At 46.1% G+C, this 18561-nt stretch overlaps 1 protein-coding gene across 3 annotated transcripts; it reads left to right on the top strand.

The window, feature by feature from the left end:
- Window positions 1–76: 76 nt before the first annotated feature.
- ARFRP1 (ADP ribosylation factor related protein 1) lies at window positions 77–15983 on the top strand. Of its 3 annotated transcripts, none has more exons than XM_050918418.1 (8): window positions 77–194; window positions 1728–1827; window positions 2224–2311; window positions 2785–2867; window positions 4264–4345; window positions 4955–5025; window positions 12971–13071; window positions 15037–15983. In XM_050918418.1, exons 2-8 carry the CDS (start codon window positions 1735–1737, stop codon window positions 15122–15124), a joined length of 606 nt encoding a protein of 201 aa, XP_050774375.1. In that variant the 5' UTR covers window positions 77–194; window positions 1728–1734; the 3' UTR covers window positions 15125–15983. The 3 variants fall into 3 exon arrangements, with proteins under 3 accessions (XP_050774375.1, XP_050774376.1, XP_050774374.1); XM_050918417.1 differs by lacking the exon at window positions 77–194 and adding an exon at window positions 654–674; XM_050918419.1 differs by lacking the exons at window positions 77–194; window positions 12971–13071; window positions 15037–15983 and adding exons at window positions 505–674; window positions 5463–8110.
- Window positions 15984–18561: the final 2578 nt, after the last annotated feature.

Below are 18561 nucleotides of genomic sequence, written 5' to 3' on the forward strand. Positions count from 1 at the left end.
TTCCCAGTCGCTGGGGCGGGCCGTCTCAGCCGGAGGAACTACGTTTCCCAGGGTGCCCGGCGGGACGGGGGGTGCGGCCCACCCGGGTGGGGATAGCGGGCGGCCGCGGGGGAGCTGATACGAGCCGCAGCAGGAAGTGTGGGGGCTGCGGGACCACTGAGTGGCAGGAGGAGCCGCCGAGACCCGTCACCCAGGTAGGGGGCGGGGCCTTCACTGCCCCCCCCAGCCGCCGGCTCCTCGGGCTCCCCCTGCCTGCGGGGCCGGGCTGGGTCGAGCTGGGTGGTCCCGGCGGTGGGGATGGGTCTATGGGCAACGGCCCAGTTCTCTGCAGCCTGGGCCAGGTGGCCGGGGGGGGAGGGGCGGATCTCTGGGTCCCAGCCCTGCAGCCTGAGCCAGGTGGCCCTGGGGATGGGGGTGGGCTTGTGAGTCCTGTCCTAGACTTGGGGCTGAGGGGGCTCTGTGGGCCCTGGGTCGAGATGCTGTGACCCCAGCCCGCTGCCGTTCCTGGAGAGCAATGCTCCATCCTTAGCCGAGCAGCTCACAGGGGCTCCCGGTCCCAGCTGAGCGACTTGTCCCCAGGAAGGTTTGTGGCGAGCTGGGACTGTAGATGCCACAGGCTGCCCTTGCGCATTAAGAGTAATTTCCATTCTGGTCATGATGGGACCCAGCGCAAGGTGAGACCTGGAGTCTCAGGGCTGCATCCCCATAAGGGCTAGTTGCAACGTGTTCCATTTCACATGAGTCAGGTGTGGCCCTCTGGCTCCCAGGAAGAGGCCAACATGCCCCATCATAGGGGTAGAAGGGCAGGCACCTTCAGTTATAGAGTTCAGCCTCCTGCTAACACAGGCAACCCCATCATATCATCCAATTCATAAACTTAAAGTAAACTTGGCCTTGGTTGGGCAAAGTGTATGTGCGCACCCTGCTATGCAGACTTCATGGAAGAGTGCTTGTTTGTACACCAGCCATCTGGCTCTGTCTGATTCTGCCACCCTCACTCAGGGTACTGACTAGTCAGTTTCACTGTCTGGTCCTCACGCATGGTGATATAATGCGTATACTGCAAACAGGGTAAGAGGAGGTCCTGCTGAGGAATGTTTGAATTCTGACAAGAAACTGTTTTGCAGGCTTTTAAAACGTAGGTCCTGTCTGCTCAGTGTAATAATTAAGTATGCTCCTCAGAGTCAGGTGTTGCCCTCTGCATTCTTAGTCAAAATACCCCCTCTCTGCACATGTGTGGGTGCTATGCATCTGGCTGTCACCCTTTCTTTGTGGAGGTAGCTACGTTTCAGAGAGCTATCTAGACAAACACGAGTGCTCAGCTCCCATTTAGTCACCAAAATACATGGCTAGATTTTCAGAAATGCTCAGCATGAGGGGTAAACATTAGATGCTGAGCTCTTTTGAAAATCTGGCCATGAGTGTTGTGATAGAAGCTGCTGGGTGCTGAGCATGTTTGAAAATCTGGGCCTATTTAGATGCCTAAACAAGAGTTGAGCTCTTTTGAAAATCCACTCCCAGGTATTGTTTGAGCACTTGAAAATCTGGCTTTGAATTCTTTTTAAGGTCAGTCTCCTAGAGTCTGAGACTTGCTCTGGCATCCCTCAAGGTGAAGTGCTATATAAATATAAAATTGTATTATCATCTGGCAGTGAACAGAATTATACAGTTGAATGGAAGGCCCTGGGGAGACTCATTTGCTGATAATGTCTTGATATTTGTTGCAGGAGCAGGATGTATACACTGCTGTCTGGACTTTATAAGTACATGTTCCGTAGGGATGAGTACTGCATTTTGATCCTTGGGCTGGACAATGCGGGGAAAACGGTATGTGCTTTTAGTTACCTGTTAACATGGAGGACACATTTAGCCCCACTCACTCCTCCCCAAAAACACAACTATGTTATCATGGCCAATTTCTTCCCTGTTGTCACTTCAGTTGTTTCAGGGGTGTTATCCCAAGTATGAATTTGACCCCCATGCATCTAATTTTAGTACAATAAGCCTACAGAGAGAGACACACATGGGCTTCGTTAAGCACGTAATCAGCTGTGAACTCTTCCATGACTCTGTGCTATAATGGGAAAACTAAAGGCGATGTTGTGTTCTAAGATTTCATGGAGAATCCTGATCCAACAGGGGGAGAATGGGTCTTGGATAGGATTGTCCTTGCCAATAAAGTGCATATAATACTAGCTAGTTTTATTTCTTCTTCCCTTTCAGACCTTCCTTGAGCAGACTAAAACCCGATTTAATAGGACCTACAAGGGGATGAGCTTATCCAAAATCACTACCACTGTGGGCTTAAACAGTAAGTGAATCCTACAAAGTTAGACAACTAGTGATCATTCTAAGAGTTTACACTGGGAAAATAGTTCCTGATAAGAGGGACCCTACCAACACCCCACCTGCCTACATATGCTTTAAAGAGCAAATGGACTTCTCCATCAGATGGAGAAAACATGCTGGATCTGAAGGCGAGTGTGCCCCTTTTAATGATGCTAAGCCAAATTCGGCCCTGTAATGCCATTGAAGTTAGTTAGCCTGATTCCGATCTTATTTAGACTGGTGTAACTCTACTGAAATCAGTGGGTTTGTATCTGCTGATACCAAGGTGAATTTAACCCGCTAATGATAGGTGCTGCTATCCTGCTGAGGATTAAAAGTGTGTGTGATGACTCTTCCAACCTGCCTTCCCTCATGTGGGACTCTGCCTGCCTGTCTGCCTGCTTTAGAGATTAGTCAGTCTGCACTGGGTTATTTTTTCTTTTTTCCCTGCTCTAGTTGGTACTATTGATGTGGGCAAAGCCCGGCTAATGTTCTGGGATCTTGGAGGGCAGGACGAGCTGCAGTCTCTCTGGGACAAGGTAGGGAAAATAACTTTTTTCTATTTTAAATGTTTTGTCTCTCAGAGTTGCAGAGAAACAAGGGTTACTTTATAATTAGCCAGCCCTGCTCCTTAGCACTGACCCTTGTGCTGTTGTTCCACTTGTCTGTTTGAGAGAGTCATAAAAATTAATATTTAACGGTTACACATAGTTTTACAGACACTAACTACTTCTCACAGCACCCATGTCAAGTAAGTACCGCTATTATCATCCCTATGTAACAAGTAGAGGAAATTGGGAAAGAGCTTAATCAACCCAGAGGTTGTTATGTGCACAGAACCATAGAGAGATGTGGTAGCCTAGCCTGTATAGCTTCTTAAAAGATATGTTATTAAATGTAAAATAGGGATATTGATACTGACTTTCATTATATAGTGCTTCTCATCCATAATCTCAAAGTGCTTTACAAGAGCTAGGTATTATCGCTCAAACAGGAGCTATGGGTTTGATGCAAAAATTATTGGGGGAGCTTCTCTAGCCTGTGCTACAGGAGGTCAAACAGTCCCTTGTGGCCTTAAAAATCTATGAAAACCAGTATTAGAACTCAAGAATTCTTGGCTTGACCATGCCTCTTGGTTATTACAACACTGTGCAAAAGTAAAGTCTGTAACTGTTATCAGCACCAGTCTCTATCCCTAAGAGCCCTGCATTCTGGGCACTAACCTCTCCAGCAGAGTCTTGTGTTGTGTTATAAGCTACGTTGACAGGAAGAATTATTACACATCCATCACAATGGCATCTGGCAGCTGTCCAATGTAGACACTGAATAAATGTACCCACTGGTCAGACAGACAAGCCACCTTCGCTGTTGGGTGTACTTGTCTGACAATAAACGGAGCCTCATGGCTGCCGGATCAATAGTCAACAAAACACTTGACTAAACATACTTTGTACCATGCTCTAAAAGCCACCCAATCCACACTGTGGTGAACTGTTGGGTGAGGCCAGCTCAACAGGTTCAAATCTGTTTCCTGGAGTTTTGTCATCTCTACGTAGCCCTTTGTGAATTTGTGCATATCAGAAAACATCCGCACAGCTGAGTCCCACTGTCGGGCTCTGCCTAAGAGCGCCTGTGGCACTGGAATAGCACAAGGTACTGTAAGTCGTGATTGAGATGTATTGGCAGAATTCAGTAGGAGATTCATAACAGGAGGAGCAGGCAGCGCATCTTACCTGTCTGGATAGAGGAACTTCGGCAGATCTGTGTGGATGAAGCTTGCAAAATCAACTGCCGGCACAGTGCCTGGCTCTGGCTATTTGATCTCAGTCCGTCTCTTTCATGAGTACCAAAAATCCTATTAAATTCACATCAACATTGAAAAGAGAAGCAAACAGCCCTCGCTGTTAGGTGCTAACACCTGTGCTGTGATTTCAGTACTATGCTGAATCCCATGGGGTCATCTATGTTATCGATTCCACTGATGAAGAGAGGCTCTCGGAATCTAAAAGAGCTTTTGGTGAGTATGCTGGGCTTTTAGCGGCAGTTATGTACTTTTTATTATATCCTATGGAGACTTCCTCTTATTTCAGTCAACCCCCTTCCTGCCACTCTCATTGAAATATACAGTTGATTTTATTATGCATGTGACCACCTCCGTGCGTATCATGGCTTGCAGACTGCGTGGTCGTTCTTCGCAGGTATACATTTTGAAATCAGTGGGGCTGTTTGTGCGTGTTGCCTGTTCTGTCATTCAGACATTGTTATTGACAAAATCTTTACTTGTTGTCCCCTTTAGTTGTCCTGGATCTTTCCTTGGTCTTGTTTTCCTCACCTATCAGCATTTTGTCCCTTATTCCAAATGTAGCAAATTTTTTATAACCAGGTGTTAACCTAGCCAATTAACACCTGCATAAAATACTCACTATTGAGCAAAGTAAAGAGTGGAAGTTGTGATGTTTTTGTACCACGATGAATTTGGCTCTAGAAGGTTTGGTTAAATTAAACAGTGATGCATGTGGTGCCTTTCACTCCTTTCTGTCTATCCAGCCAATGTAATTTTTGTGTTTGGAGGAGTCTCTGTGTGCTCTAGAAATACCTAGACATTGTCTGTTTCTGTGCCTTACAGAGAAGGTGGTCACCAGTGAAGCTCTGGAAGGGGTTCCCATATTGGTGTTAGCTAACAAGCAGGATGTAGAGGTAAGATCATCTCCTGAGGTTCCAGCCCCATGAATTGTGTTCTCAACTCAGCAAATATTATTTTAGCTCAAAAAAGGTGGGCCGTGTCTTCACTCTGCATTTCTTTCATGCTCTTAGGCTGGTCTCTAATAGCACTGCCATTGCTCAGCAGATGTAATTGCTGTGAATTTAATTTTCAAGTATTTTCCACTTCCCCCCCTCCGCATTGTAAAATGACTCTATAGCAAATATTTCCATCTTTTCAGTAGCTGTTGTGTACTTTATGTAAACACCAACACGGTACATTTGTTTTTTTTAATAGTGACCTAATACAGCTGATCCCATTTTTGATGAGTAATAATACTCAGTGAAACTATTTTGTGCTGTGCTCATGTAACATCATACCAGTGTGACAAATCATGTGATGAGATGCTCTCATTCCTCTTTCCTTTAACCAGACCAGCACTACTCAATGAGACAGTCTGTGCTACCGCTCTCCATCGGAAAAAGCTGTGAATTGCAGAGGATACAGTCTGCTTTTTCTTGGGTTTATAATTTCAAAACTTTCTTGGATATATAGAATTACAGAATAGATCTACTGTAGTTTCAGATCAGATTGTGGATACTGTTTGGGTGACAGTTTGCTGTTCTAAGGAAATGTAAGACTTCACCCTTCTCTCTTTCCTTTTTGCATATGGTCTACCTGAATTCCAATAGCTGCAGTACCACCAGTCGTCCTCTAGAGGGTGCCAGATACATTTAATAGGCACATAGGATTTTCAACACCAGTTCACTGGTCTAAAGGTCTGGTATCCTGCTTCAAAGGAAGCTAATGCTGACTGCCCTCTGCCCCCGGGTAAAGCCCCTAGCTAGATCCCGCATCACTATGAAGTACCTTTCTGATACCTTAGGGGATTTGATTCTTATTTTAGAACATTGGTACAGATGTTAAATGTAACCATTTAAAAAATAATCTAGCCCTAATCAGGAGGCCACATGGTTTAGAAGAATTAGTATAGGCCTGAGAGCCAGGGCCTTCTGAATTCTAGCCCTTGTTTTGCCGCTGACTAGCTCTGTGACTTGAGGATGTCACTGAATCTCTTATTCCAGATTCTCTGTCTGTAAAAGGAGCTGCTTTACTGTAGGGAAATTGGAATATAAGCTGCCATGAAACACTGTAACTTACACCAGGGCCCCATAATCCATTTCCATCTTCGCTCTCAGATTCAGCCACTCACAACCAGTCCTAGACACTGGGTCCAAGAACTGTTCCAGTTTGCCCTGGCCCTTCAAAGTACCAGCATTTTGCATTGTCAACAGCATAAACTACAAGTTCAATGCAAGAAGGCTGCACAATGCTCACAGGAGCGTGGAACCTCGCCGCTGGGATTTGACGAGACGCTGTGTTGTATCAGATGCATAGTCAGTGCTGATCTGAATCTTCAAAATTAGAACTTTTTTGCATTTAGATTGGCTGCAGACAGACTGATTTGGTGACAGAGCTATGAAACCTCACAGTTTCTCCCACAAAGATATTTCAAGTGGTTTTGAGTGGGAATTCCTAATGTTTAGAAAAGTTTACCTTTTGTTTGATTGCTTATCATAGTAAAACCTGCACAAATGCGAACTTACTCTTTTTCCTATGTGAATGGTATTATAAAAATGTCAAACTAAAACTTCTGGGACACAATTATATCGTGGGAAAATTGTGGGGCTGAAACTTCATGCAAAAAAATTTTCGTTTTGGAAAACTGTGACCTGCCCATTTATAACATATGCTGAGTATTGGCTGTGGTATGTAAATCTAGGGAGATGTGGTCATTGCAGGGGATTCGTGTGTGATTTCTGAAAATTATGTCAAACTCCAGAGCTTTGGAGAGCCCTCATTTTTGTTTTGTTTTTTTGTTTTTTTCTGATAAGCCTTGCAGAAGGAGATGGGAGGATTATTGGTGATCTTGCCTAGTAGTTGTTAAGGGTGCAGAGTTGAGGAAACTTGCCTCTTTCTGCCGCTACTGGCAATTCCAATTTTTGATAATACCTAGTTTATGTAGCACTTTTCAGCAGTGGCTCTCAACTTGCTTAATAAAGGAGGCTTGTGTTAATATCCTCATTTTACAGATGGGGAAACTGAGGCACAGAGGCAGTGACTTGCCAAAAGTCACCTAGCCTGTCAGTGGCAGAGCCAGGAATAGAACCCAGGTCTGAATTTCAGGCCAGTGCTGCATCCACTAGGAAACACTGCCTCCCTACTATTTTACCCTCTCCATAAAACAAGATTATATGCTAGTAAACAAAGAATACTAGGGCCGATGGGGTATGCTAGTCATGCATTTTATTTTTCTTTAAATGTTTCTCACAGTCAGGGTTGCTGCCCATCCTGGAATTAGCAGAACAGTCCCAATCTTATTCCTGACGTGTTAGTCAGTTGCTCATAAGGCATTTAAAGAGCCCATATTTATTTCAGGTGTATTCCTGACATTGTGGCCCTGCATCACCAGTCGAGGAGGTGCAAATAGACAGGGTCCCTAAACGTGGAGCACTTCCCCTGGGGCCCTCTGCAGATCCTTCATAAAAGGATTTAAGCCTGCTCCTATGATTTAAAAGCAAGACCGTTTTGGGAAGTGACTGTGTCTTGGAAACAGCCATTCTTCATCAAGGGGAATTTGTGGAATTGGCTGTTTATGGAGAGCTGAGGTGCAGATTTATTCCTCAAGTGAAAACTCTGTTTCCCCTGTTATGTGACTTTGCTTTGAAATAGCTAATGAATCTGACCTTTGCAGAGCAGTCCCTGTGTGGGTTGTATTGTTGTAATGACGTGCTGTTCTGTGTGCTTACCGATCTGGTTTCCATCGCTTTGTTCTTAGTTTAGAAGCTTTTACATCAGAAACAAAATGACATTCTAAAACATCTCTTCACAAGAATGAGGGAAAAATAACCTTAAACTATGCTGACGTTCTCTCCCAAGCACGAAACCTTTAAATGTCTGTCCAAAAGGAACGGTGATGTAACTTCCTTCTCCATTGTCTTTTCAGGATCCCAATTTATGCCTTCCTTTTGGAGGCTGTGAGAGAGCAACTGCTCTGTCAAAAGGGGTGTGTCCAAGTATGATAAATCCTCAAAGCAGATTCATTGTCCTAGTGCTGCTTAATGTAGTCAGCATAAACCCTGCTTTAGTTTTCCTCTGACCTGCATTTCCATTGAGAGTAAATGATTGCCTGGTTCTATAAGTCACAATAAGGAACCATCATAGCAGGGGCAACAAGAAAGAGAAGTGACTGAAATAGAGTAAAAGTTGTTCCTAGCCCACTAGATGACTACAGCATTCAAAACTAGGGAGAGGAGGGAGTGGAGCCTCTCCAAGTTTGTTTGTGCCACTGAGTGGTGAAAACATCTCTCCCCATGTCCTTTGTAGAGATTTGGACACGGTGAAGTAGACTGACTCTCTCGGCCTCTACATTGCAGCACAGAAGGGCTTCCAGTGGCCAAACATGTGAAGTTAATAGATCATGGAGACTGACCATGATGGTGGCTGGCGTGCGTGTCCCTTTTGAAAAGCCTCGAGGCTGGCTATTTTGCACAGAACAGAGTGAGCAGCAGTGAAGATGGTCTTTATTTCTCATCCTGATTTCTTTTGTTCTGGACAATTCTCCAAAGCCTGTGAGTGGGAGCCTGGGATCTCTTCTGAAAGCCAAATCAGTTTCCAGCTTATAGTGAGTCTAATATCAAACTAACCTGGTGTTGTAGCGGTATCTACTGTTCCACGTTGGTAAGGGTCAAGTCTGTAAAGTCTTGTCCCTTCTGCAGGGGTTGGATGAGAGAAGTCACCACCCTACTATTGTAGCATAGCCCCTCTGTTGAGCAGTAGCAGATGTTGAGGCCTTGCTTGTTGGCTTCTGAGTGGAGGAGAAACCAGTGATGCAGAATCTGGCTATATTCAAAGTGTAACCTAGTGACTGTATTGACACACGTACCAATCCTGGAAGACAGAGATGCCAGCAGTCTCTTCTTTCAGCAATCTCAGCCCAGCACCAAAGCCTGATTCCCAGGGAGCAACTCTTCCTCTAGAATTGACTTGAACCAAAGCCTACAGCAGAGAGCAAATGCTCCTGCTTTGCACTCCACTCCCTCTGTCCCAGAACCTTGATCAGCCAAAATCTAACACAAGTGTTTCTTTCAAGACTAAAGTTGCTTGCACACAGAGGAAAAGAACTTGGAAGACTGGATGTAACAGTACCACCAGATGTCTGCTGTAACAATAGTGTGCCTTACTGGCCTATTTGGATTGGTACAAGTGAATTCACTGAAGCTGGTACTCCTTGGACCTAGCTGGCTGTTGTGGTACAGTTATAGCGCTTGGGGTTGTGATGTTGTGTGGGCTGTCGATGTGCCCACACTAGTGGGAGGGGGGAGATTAAAGGGGGAGTATCCAGTTGAGAGGTAAAAGCCCCCTATTATTTAAGGGCTAGATCCTGCCATTCAGGAGAGTTTCTACAGATTGGGGTAGCAGGGGAGCATATACCCCTCTGCTCTATCCCAAAATACCAGTTCAGGCTGTAGAACTGTTATCTTCCCTGAACTCCAGATCATAACACACAGCATCCTACAGGGCCCTCTCACCTCTTCTCTTGCATCTTGCTGCTCCTTGGAATTTTGGAGATTCTGAAAAGTCACATCAGATGTGATAGCCAAATGAGTCAGTGCTCTGTGCTAGCCACAAGCCTTCCGTGAAGAATCTGACGTAACTTATCAAAACATAACAAGCTGAATGTTGTCCCTTCAGCTTCCATTACCTCAGAGGTTTTAATGTCCATCAGCTTAGCACTGCAAAGTCGCACTTACCAAAAAAAAGCCATGTTACAGTAAATACTATGCATTTCCTAGGCAGCACTCCTCATCCTCACTAGTCCTGATCTTGGCCTGAAATTCCATTTGTCAGGAGGTGATTAGCTCTGCCCTTCTCGTTGCTCAGCGAACATTGTGCTGGGGTGACTCCAGTGGGTGAGAGGATGCCTTCAAAATCTGAGGAGTGCAGTCATTTCAGTGTGGTGGTGTCTCTCTCACCTTCCAGACCCTCTGTTGTGAGTTCTGCCTCTCCCAAGGGCCCAGTCAAACTCCCAACGCAATTAGTGTTCGAGTGCGCCACGCAACAGTTAGCTATTCATCAGGTGGCTGGACACGTGTTTACACATTGCAGCCTTTGCAGTTGGTTAAAGAAGCGTAGAGTTGATTGTTATGGCTCCATGGCTGGCGAACTGTAGCATATGGTCTAAGTAGTACAGTGGATTTGTACATTCACCTTTCGCTGCTGGAAAGCAGGAGTTCAAAGTCCAGCTTGAGGCACAAGAGCAAACGGTTTCCTGTTAGTCCTGGTTGGCTCACAAGAAGTTGCACAAGTAGCAGTCACTGTTCAAGTGCAAGACAGGGCTAGAGTAGCAAGGGGAGGGGCACAAGGCCACATTCGTGGCATTGGCTGAGCTGGGCAGGGAACCATATGCTAACCCTGGCTCAAACTGGCAATAGCCCCTCACTTTCAGGAGCACTGAGTAATAACAGAACTCCCTTACAGCACTCTTCCTCAGAGGACTCACCTATGTTAACCATGCAGCGCCTCAGTGCACTGCAATACATCTCAGGGATCATTACCCTCATCTTGCAGACAAGGAAGATAAATTTAAGGTCTAGCCTTGTAGAAGATGGATTTTCTTCTGGCGAGCACAATCTGCACAAATTACACCAGTAATCTTTTTTCGTTGTCTCCGTTAATTGTGAGTATAAAATCCTGCTCCTTGGACAGATAAAGACCTGATTTGCTCCTTGAACAAGATACTTAACTGGCTCAAAGGTAGGTATCAGTGTGTAACCAGCTGCAGGTTCAAACTGTGCTTGCAAAGAGGGAGACTGGGCTAATGCTTGGTTAAAAATAATGCACTTAAATGACCTGTCCAGGACTACTAAGAGAGCATCAGTGTTGGAACAGGAGTTAGAGCTTATAGGATCCCAGCTCTCAGACTTTTGCTTAGGCCACCACATCTCCTCTTCTCCACCCTCCTGCTCTAATTTAGAAATATGGTCTGTGTGTCAAATAATTTCCTGTGGCTAACATTCATATGTACATTAATCACTTTTTAATTAATCTTTTCAAGTCTGTTTAGATCTTTTAGAGGCTTCTTAATTAATCATTGCTAGTTTCTGGAGCCTGAGCTCTAACTGTCTTTTGCTTAAGTATGTAAGTCAGTGTGGCAGTTAGCAAGCAGGATGCGAATAATGAGGAGATCATGGCTTTCTGTTAACAGACAACAGTGTCACTGAGGGAACCCAGAAGGAAAATTTCAACACTTTCATTTGACCAGGGCCGGCTCTAGCAATTTCGCCGCCCCAAGCACGGCGGCACGCTGCGGGGGGCGCTCTGCCGCTCGCCGGTTCCGCGGCTTCGGTGGACCTCCCGCAGGCATTCCTGCGGAGGGTCCGATGGTTCCGTGGTTCTGGTGGAGCTGCCGCAGGCCTGTCTGTGGGAGGTCCACCGGAGCCACAGGATCAGCGGACCGTCTGCAGAAACGCCTGCGGCAGGTCTACCGAAGCCGCGGGACCAGCGGACCCTCCACAGGCATGCCTGCGGCAAGTCCACCGGAGCCGCCTGCCGCCCTCCCAGCAACCAGCAGAGCCCCCCCCCCCCCCCCCCCCCGTGGCATGCAGCCACAAGCACGCGCTTCGCGCTCTATGGCCTGGAACCGGCCCTGCATTTGACCCTAACATGTTCTAAAGTTTCCACAATCTGTGTTTGAATAGCATCACTGTGCGGTGACGGTAATGACACTTAGAGAGGTGAGAACTACAGGACTCCAGTGGTGCCAGGAGGAGGGGAGAACCAAAGTTCTCTTGTCATTCTGACACGGGAGGACTTAATCTGAAAGCCTGATTTATGGTTCTGAGAAGGTTAAAGCTTCCTCATGGCAATATTGTGTCAGGGAAGGTTAGGAGCAGGGTAGGTCACATTGGCCTTCGTCTTTTTTTATTCACTTACATGTTCTAAAATCAACTCATCCTAGCAGTCTGAGCATGTGTACAACATACCTGCGCCCAAGAACTGGTCAGCCTATGTCAACTGAGAACAGGCTGACCCAGCGGCATAGAAAGTACACAGGTAAAGCAAGTTCCAGAGTGAAGAGCCCTCTAAGAAGAAAATACTACCCCCTGCCAGAAGAGAAGTCTAGGGAGGCCACATCAGCTGATGGAAATATTGCAGAGACTTGAGGTGACATCTGAGCCGTTTTCTTTGAGTGCTGCTAGTGCATTCAATGCTCAGGAAACACCATCCCTTTCCCAGGGTGTGCTACAGAAACATACAAATCAGTTCCTTTCTGTCTAGGATTCTGGCCGGAGTGCGGGTTGGTGCAGGCCCCCTGGTGAAGTGGTTTTGGAAAGGCTGTGTGAAGTTCAGGTGTTGTAGGGAGTGATTTGGAGGAGAGCTTGTTTGGTGGATGGAAAGTTAGAAGCCTTTCCATGCACATGGGTTGGAAAGGGATACAGAGGGTGCTCTGCTCTGTACTTCACTCCGCAGGGGATATTGGTTTGTGTCACTAACCCATTGCACAATTTGGCATGTCAGTGTCTACTTGAGAGAGGCCTGTGCCTTGGAGAGCCAGGTTAATGTACCTAATTATAGACATGTCTGAAGCTAGTGAGATCATTGCTACGCTTTCAAAAACATTAAAGTTCACTCCAAAGGCAAGAACATTCTGTTTCAGATGGAAATAAATAAGGATGATGTTGTGATGTTCTGGTTAGCAATGGTCAGAAAGCAGAGTCCAAGTGGAGCACCCTGGACAACAGCTGAAAACCTCTCTGCTTTCCATAGGAGGCGGAATACTGGAAACTGCTCTGAGCACAGCAGGATCCATTTCGGAGGGGTGGGACAATGATCTCTATTGTAGCATATGAGGGTTATATTTTATGGCTTCCCTTACAGACCTGTCTGTCGATCCCTGACATCAAGACCGCATTTAGTGACTGCATTAACAAAATTGGGAGGAGAGACTGCCTGACACAGGCCTGCTCAGCTCTCACTGGGTAAGTGTGGGTCTGGACAGTGTCCTGGGGAAATACTGCCGCAACCAAGCGTATGTTGCTAGAACGGCCTAGCCTTTTCAGGGTGCTCAGAGAAAAGAAGGACATCATTATGTGGGTCTGGTAAGAGTGTCACAAGGGAGCCCTGCTTCCTTGTCAGAGCCCAGGGATTTCTGTGTGCATTGCTCATCTGCACTAAGACCAGGTACCCTCCCTGGCTCATGAACATGCTCAGTGCTATAGGACCTTGAGACTCTGGATTGTGCAACAGTTTGTGACATGGCTTTATTGCTCAATGACCCAGCACCGTGATCCCAGTTGCATGAGTTAACTTTGCCGCAAGCTATTTTCCAGAGAAAACCAAATGGGAATATGACTGCATCTGTGATGCTGGCAGTGGAAGGGCTGGGTGAGTGTATGTTCTCGGAAGAAGAGAAGTAACTACCCTCTAGCCATCCTTCTGGTTTCTCAGGCAGGAGATGTGCTTACTTTAAGTAGATATGTCTGAGCATAATACTGCAGCATGAATGCACAGATGACTGAGGTGCTGCTTGTGGTTAGAACAATGGGGTAGAAGTGAGGTGATCACCCAGTGTAACCTTGGAAAAAAATCACATAACTTCTCCAAATGTCACCCTCTGTACAGTAGGGCTAACAATCACTACCTACTTTGTATAAAGCTCTTGAGTCTTGGAATGAAAAGTGTTACACTGTATTAGGGTGACCAGACAGCAAATGTGAAAAATTGGGACAGGGAGTGGGAGGTAATAGGAGCCTGTATAAGAAAATGACCCCAAAATCGGGACTGTCCCTATAAAATTGGGACATCTGGTCACCCTACTCTGTACAAATGCGAAGTAGTATTATGAGGGCTTGTCTACATTACTGGCTGGATCGACGGACAGCGATCGATCCAGCAGGGGTCGATTTATCACGTCTAGACACGATAAATCGTCTGCCAAGAGCTCTTCCGTCGACTCCGGTACTCCGCCAGGGTGAGAGGCGCAGGCGGAGTCGCCGGGGGAGCATCAGCCATCGACTTACCGCAGTGAAGACACCGCGGTGAGTAGATCTAAGTATGTCGAGTTCAGCTACGTTATTCATTTTTTTTTTTTATTATTATTAAAGTTGTGTAACTCAGATCGATTTCCCCCCACCTAGTGTAGACCAGGCCTTAGTGGTTAAAAAAGGCTACAATGCAGGCTCTGAATCCAGGCAGGTCGAGTGTACCCCGCCAGCTTTGGTTAGCTGCTAGCAAAGCAGCAATGCCTTAGAGAGAGCAGGAGAAAAGAACCTTCTCAAATAGAAGAGCCACTGATGTAATCTTTGCAATTTCTTCCAAGGAGATGAACAAAAGCTCAGTATCTGGGTGATAGCCTGGAGCAGGAATGGAAGCCAATAGCCATGTGAAATGCAGCCTTTCCAGTTCAGAGTTGTGTGCAAACATTTTGATCTGAGGAATTTTCTTTCCCCTTGTTCTGAGTTTGGGGTTTGAACTAATGGAAAATTAATTTAATTAAACTCAAACTGTGTTTAACCCTGGCAGAGCTGTGAGTTCCCTGGAGCACCCGGTCACACAAGGGAGCACTGCAGGTGTGTCTGGCAGGTTTGCAGACATGGAGCCAGAGCTGGCTAGACATTCATAGTAAAGTCTCCATCTTGTTGAATGTTGAGTGATTGGATGCTTTGCATAAGACTTTCATGCAGCTACTAACTACAGCAAATTGGATCTAAAACATGGTGTATGAGCTGGGACCCAACTTAAAAGGCATAAACAGCAGGGAACCAAAGAGAAGAATGTTTAAAATTTGATGCGTACAACTGAATCCTGTTCCTCAGATGCATGAGAAGCCAGTGTAATAATCCAAAGGAAGGATTGCAGGGAACAGAGAGAACTAAACATGCTGGGGTGAGTGGTCAGCATAGCATGGCGGGGGCTGTGACTCTGCTGTTGTCTTGTTTCCTCAGCAATGGGGTGAACGAGGGAATCGAGTGGATGGTGAAATGCGTGGTGAGGAACATTCACCGACCCCCGAGGCAGAAGGACATCACGTAAGAAGTTGCTGGGTAACTGAAGCACAGATAGCTTCTTCTCATACAGGCTGCTCTTTCTACAGAAGAAGGTCCACAAGACTCCTATTACACCTGATTCTTTCGTAGTTTGTTTGGAGGCAAACATTCTTTTTCTATATCTGAAAAGAACTGTAAGAGCCAAGGATTTGGACTAGAAAATGTTTCTAGCATTGTGTATTAATCCCTTGGCCTGAGAGCACACAGCCTTCCCAAACATTGAGTAGTAACTCATGCTGCAGCGAGGCTGTGCAAGTGCAGAGGATTTAGAGATTTCTACTTCATCACTTTAGGCTGGGGATGTATGATTCTTGAGTTCTTAATCTAATAGATGCGAGAGACCAGTTCATTGGATTCTCATGTTCCAGTCACTGATGGAAGCTACTTCCAAATCTTAGTTGTATCACAGGTGGCCGCTGTGTGTGGGTGAAGGACAGAGGGGAGAGGACTCCACCATCCCAGTAATCATTGTAGGTGGTGTTACTGGCCTTATTTATGCAGTTGTTAATGCAATGGGTAGGGTCAATGTTGATTATATTTCTATTTCCACTGTGGCAAAGTTGAGCTGTGACTTTACAGTACCGCAGAGATGGAAGCCAGCCCCCCGGCAGCTGCATGATGGCATGTAAGCTCACAATGGGCTATTTTAACTGGAAAATGACCTTCAGAAGTGTCGCCTCATGTTGATTGTCAATAGCGCTATTGTGCTGTCTGTCTACCTGAGAGAATACCTGGTGTCTGTACTGTAATTAGGAGGGATTGGGGCCCTCTGTAGTATGTTCCAGGATGAACGCTGTGCCTGTAAGCTGGGTAGGATAAGTATACAATAAAACTTCATGCTTCTCTGCCTGTTTCCCTTGCTGATATGGTTGTTTAATAGGCCCCCACACTAAAGTATTAGTGGCACTTGCCCTTTGCAGCAGGCTTCTGGTCACTGGAAATGAAATAGACAGAATGCAGAAATGCCACTCTCCCTGCCAAACCACATTTACCCCAAGCCTGTTGGTATCTGCTAATGTGATCAGAAACTATTAATGAGATCAAGTATCAGAGGGGTAGCCGTGTTAGTCTGGATCTGTAAAAGCTGCAAAGAGTCCTGTGGCACCTTATAGACTAACAGACGTTTTGGTGCATGAGCTTTCATGGGTGAATACCCACTTCGTCAGAGGCATGTAGTGGAAATGTCCAGGGGCAGGTGTATATATATGCAGGCAAGCTAGAGATAATGAGGTGTTATCTGCACAAGTGCTCCCTTCATTCCTTTTTTGAAACAAGACACTTGAGTGAAGTTTAAGAGCAGTTGGCAGGGGTGGCTGGGTGCTGTGGCTATGCTAATGTCCAAACACAGCTGGACCTGAATGAGTGATAACTTGCACAAGACAGTAGAGTGGTATTTGTTCAAACCTTTGATGCATTGCATTAACGTGCCAGGTTCCTCTGAGGTTTTCCTATGCAGTTTAAACTCAAAGCTGTGTGATAAAGGCTGTGACTAATCCACTCGCCTCGAGGACAAGGGTCTGAACCAGCTCTGAGCACACTGTAAGAACATGAGTACACAGTCAAGTCAGTGGAAGTTTTTCGTGCTCACTGGAGAGTAGGCTCTGACCCAGGCCAGCAGTGGTGGGAAAGGGAGTTTAGGATTTTGGCAGATAGTTCTTTTGGAGAGGATGCGGCTAGGGTTGTTTTTTCAAACAGGCTGAACCCCATCTAATCAAATGAACCAGATCTGAGAGATGCGAGTCCTGTCCCTTAATGCACGACTGGAACCTACTCAGGTACTACTGGAAGGAGGGTGGTATAAGAACCTCTGAAGAGTAGCTGTAAAGGATCAGAGGGGTAGCCATGTTAGTCTGGATCTGTGAAAAGCGACAGAGTCCTGTGGCACCTTATAGATGAACAGATGTATTGGAGAATGAGCTTTGGTGGGCGATACCCACTTCGTCAGACGCAGCTAACGAGTAGCTGTTTGGCTGCTGCACCAGCCTAATGCTCTATTGGAAGCAAAGGGGTGAATCACTGAGAACTGCCTGCCTTTGAATTCACCTTTTCTGACAACATATCGAACCCTGGGGGGAGGGTGTTTAATAGTGGATGTGTTGGCAAATGCTGTGTTTTCGTCTGTCGCTGCAGGGAGTGCAAGAAAATGGGGAATGTACAAAGGGAAAATTCCACTGATGCACAGGCCTTCTCACAGAGTTCAGGACTGTGTGTTACTGGATGCATGTGAAGGGCTACAAACAAGGCATGAACCTATTGCAGAGGATGTTGAGACCCATATTGCTCACATTTAACCCAGGGTAAGTGCAGAGTATATCCACTGCAGACAGTCGGATTATTCTGAGTTTACCCCACTCAATGAGAGCACAATTTGGGCCATTTGGCTTTTGAAGTGACCCCAGTTTGGAGAAGGGGAAAGCCAGCGTGTCCTGATGAGATACAGGAACAATTTCAGGAGGCTGCATGCTCTTCCCAGCACCTAAGGTGACCAACTGTCTCAATTTTATAGGGACAGTCCCGGTTTTTGGGTCTTTTTCTTATATAGACTATTACCCCCTACCCCGTCCTGATTTTTCAAACTTGCTGTCTGGTCACCCTACCAGCACCAGTGTGAGATTTCTTCTCTCTTGCACCAATAAGTGATGTGTTACAAAGCAGAGGAAGGTAAGTGACGAGCTGACAGGTGTGAAGTGGCCTTGCTAAAGAGAAGCACAGCAGTTACAGATTTCTTCTTACTTTAAAACAAAAAAGCCTCCTTTGAGATGTTCTCAGCTGCCCACACTCTCCAGTTCTGTGCTGAGGAAAGGGTGAAGTGAGAGAGACTGTTCTCAGACAGCAGTCCATACATCCCTCTTCCTTTAGGAAATTCCAGCTGACCCCTGCAGCACCTACCAACACTACACAAGATGTCAGGGGGGAATAAATAAAAGTATTTAATTGAAGCTCGTGGGCAACTAGAGACTGAATGTAATTACTCAGTTTGAATGTTGCCAGGGCCCCAGCCTGGCTCAGAAGAGCTGCCAAATTCCAGTAAATTTAACACAAGGATGACAGATCCTGTTCACCAGCAACAGGCTAGTCTAACCGCAACTCCCTTCTCATGCACAGTCCATTGCTCAGTGGAACGCTTGCCGCAATGAGAGACACAGCAGGAATGCTGCAGCAGTTGAATTCATTGAAGTTCTCAACCTTAAACTGTGAGACAAAGCCCCCGAAAGGATGTAAGTGCACGAGTCCCATTAATTTTAATGGGACTTGGGGATTCAGATTGCCCAGGAAGCTTTGAAAATGTAAGTGTTTTTAGTGCATTAGTACAGGCCTGTTCCTCTCCTGGACAGAGAGGCCAACAGTCACAGTGAAGTAAGTGAAACAGCAGACAAAAGGAGACCTGCCTAATTGGTGTGGGTGGTTTTTATTGAGCAGTTG

This window comes from Gopherus flavomarginatus, chromosome 11 (assembly GCF_025201925.1).
Source record: "Gopherus flavomarginatus isolate rGopFla2 chromosome 11, rGopFla2.mat.asm, whole genome shotgun sequence".
Lineage (NCBI taxonomy): Eukaryota > Metazoa > Chordata > Testudines > Testudinidae > Gopherus > Gopherus flavomarginatus.

Bases quoted from the DNA above. Each gene is read 5' to 3' on its own strand.
- ARFRP1 (XM_050918417.1), top strand. From the start codon at position 655: ATGATGGGACCCAGCGCAAG. The intron at 675-1,727 runs GTGAGACCTGGA...TATTTGTTGCAG, and splicing joins ATGATGGGACCCAGCGCAAG to GAGCAGGATGTATACACTGC. The intron at 1,828-2,223 runs GTATGTGCTTTT...CTTCCCTTTCAG, and splicing joins TGGACAATGCGGGGAAAACG to ACCTTCCTTGAGCAGACTAA.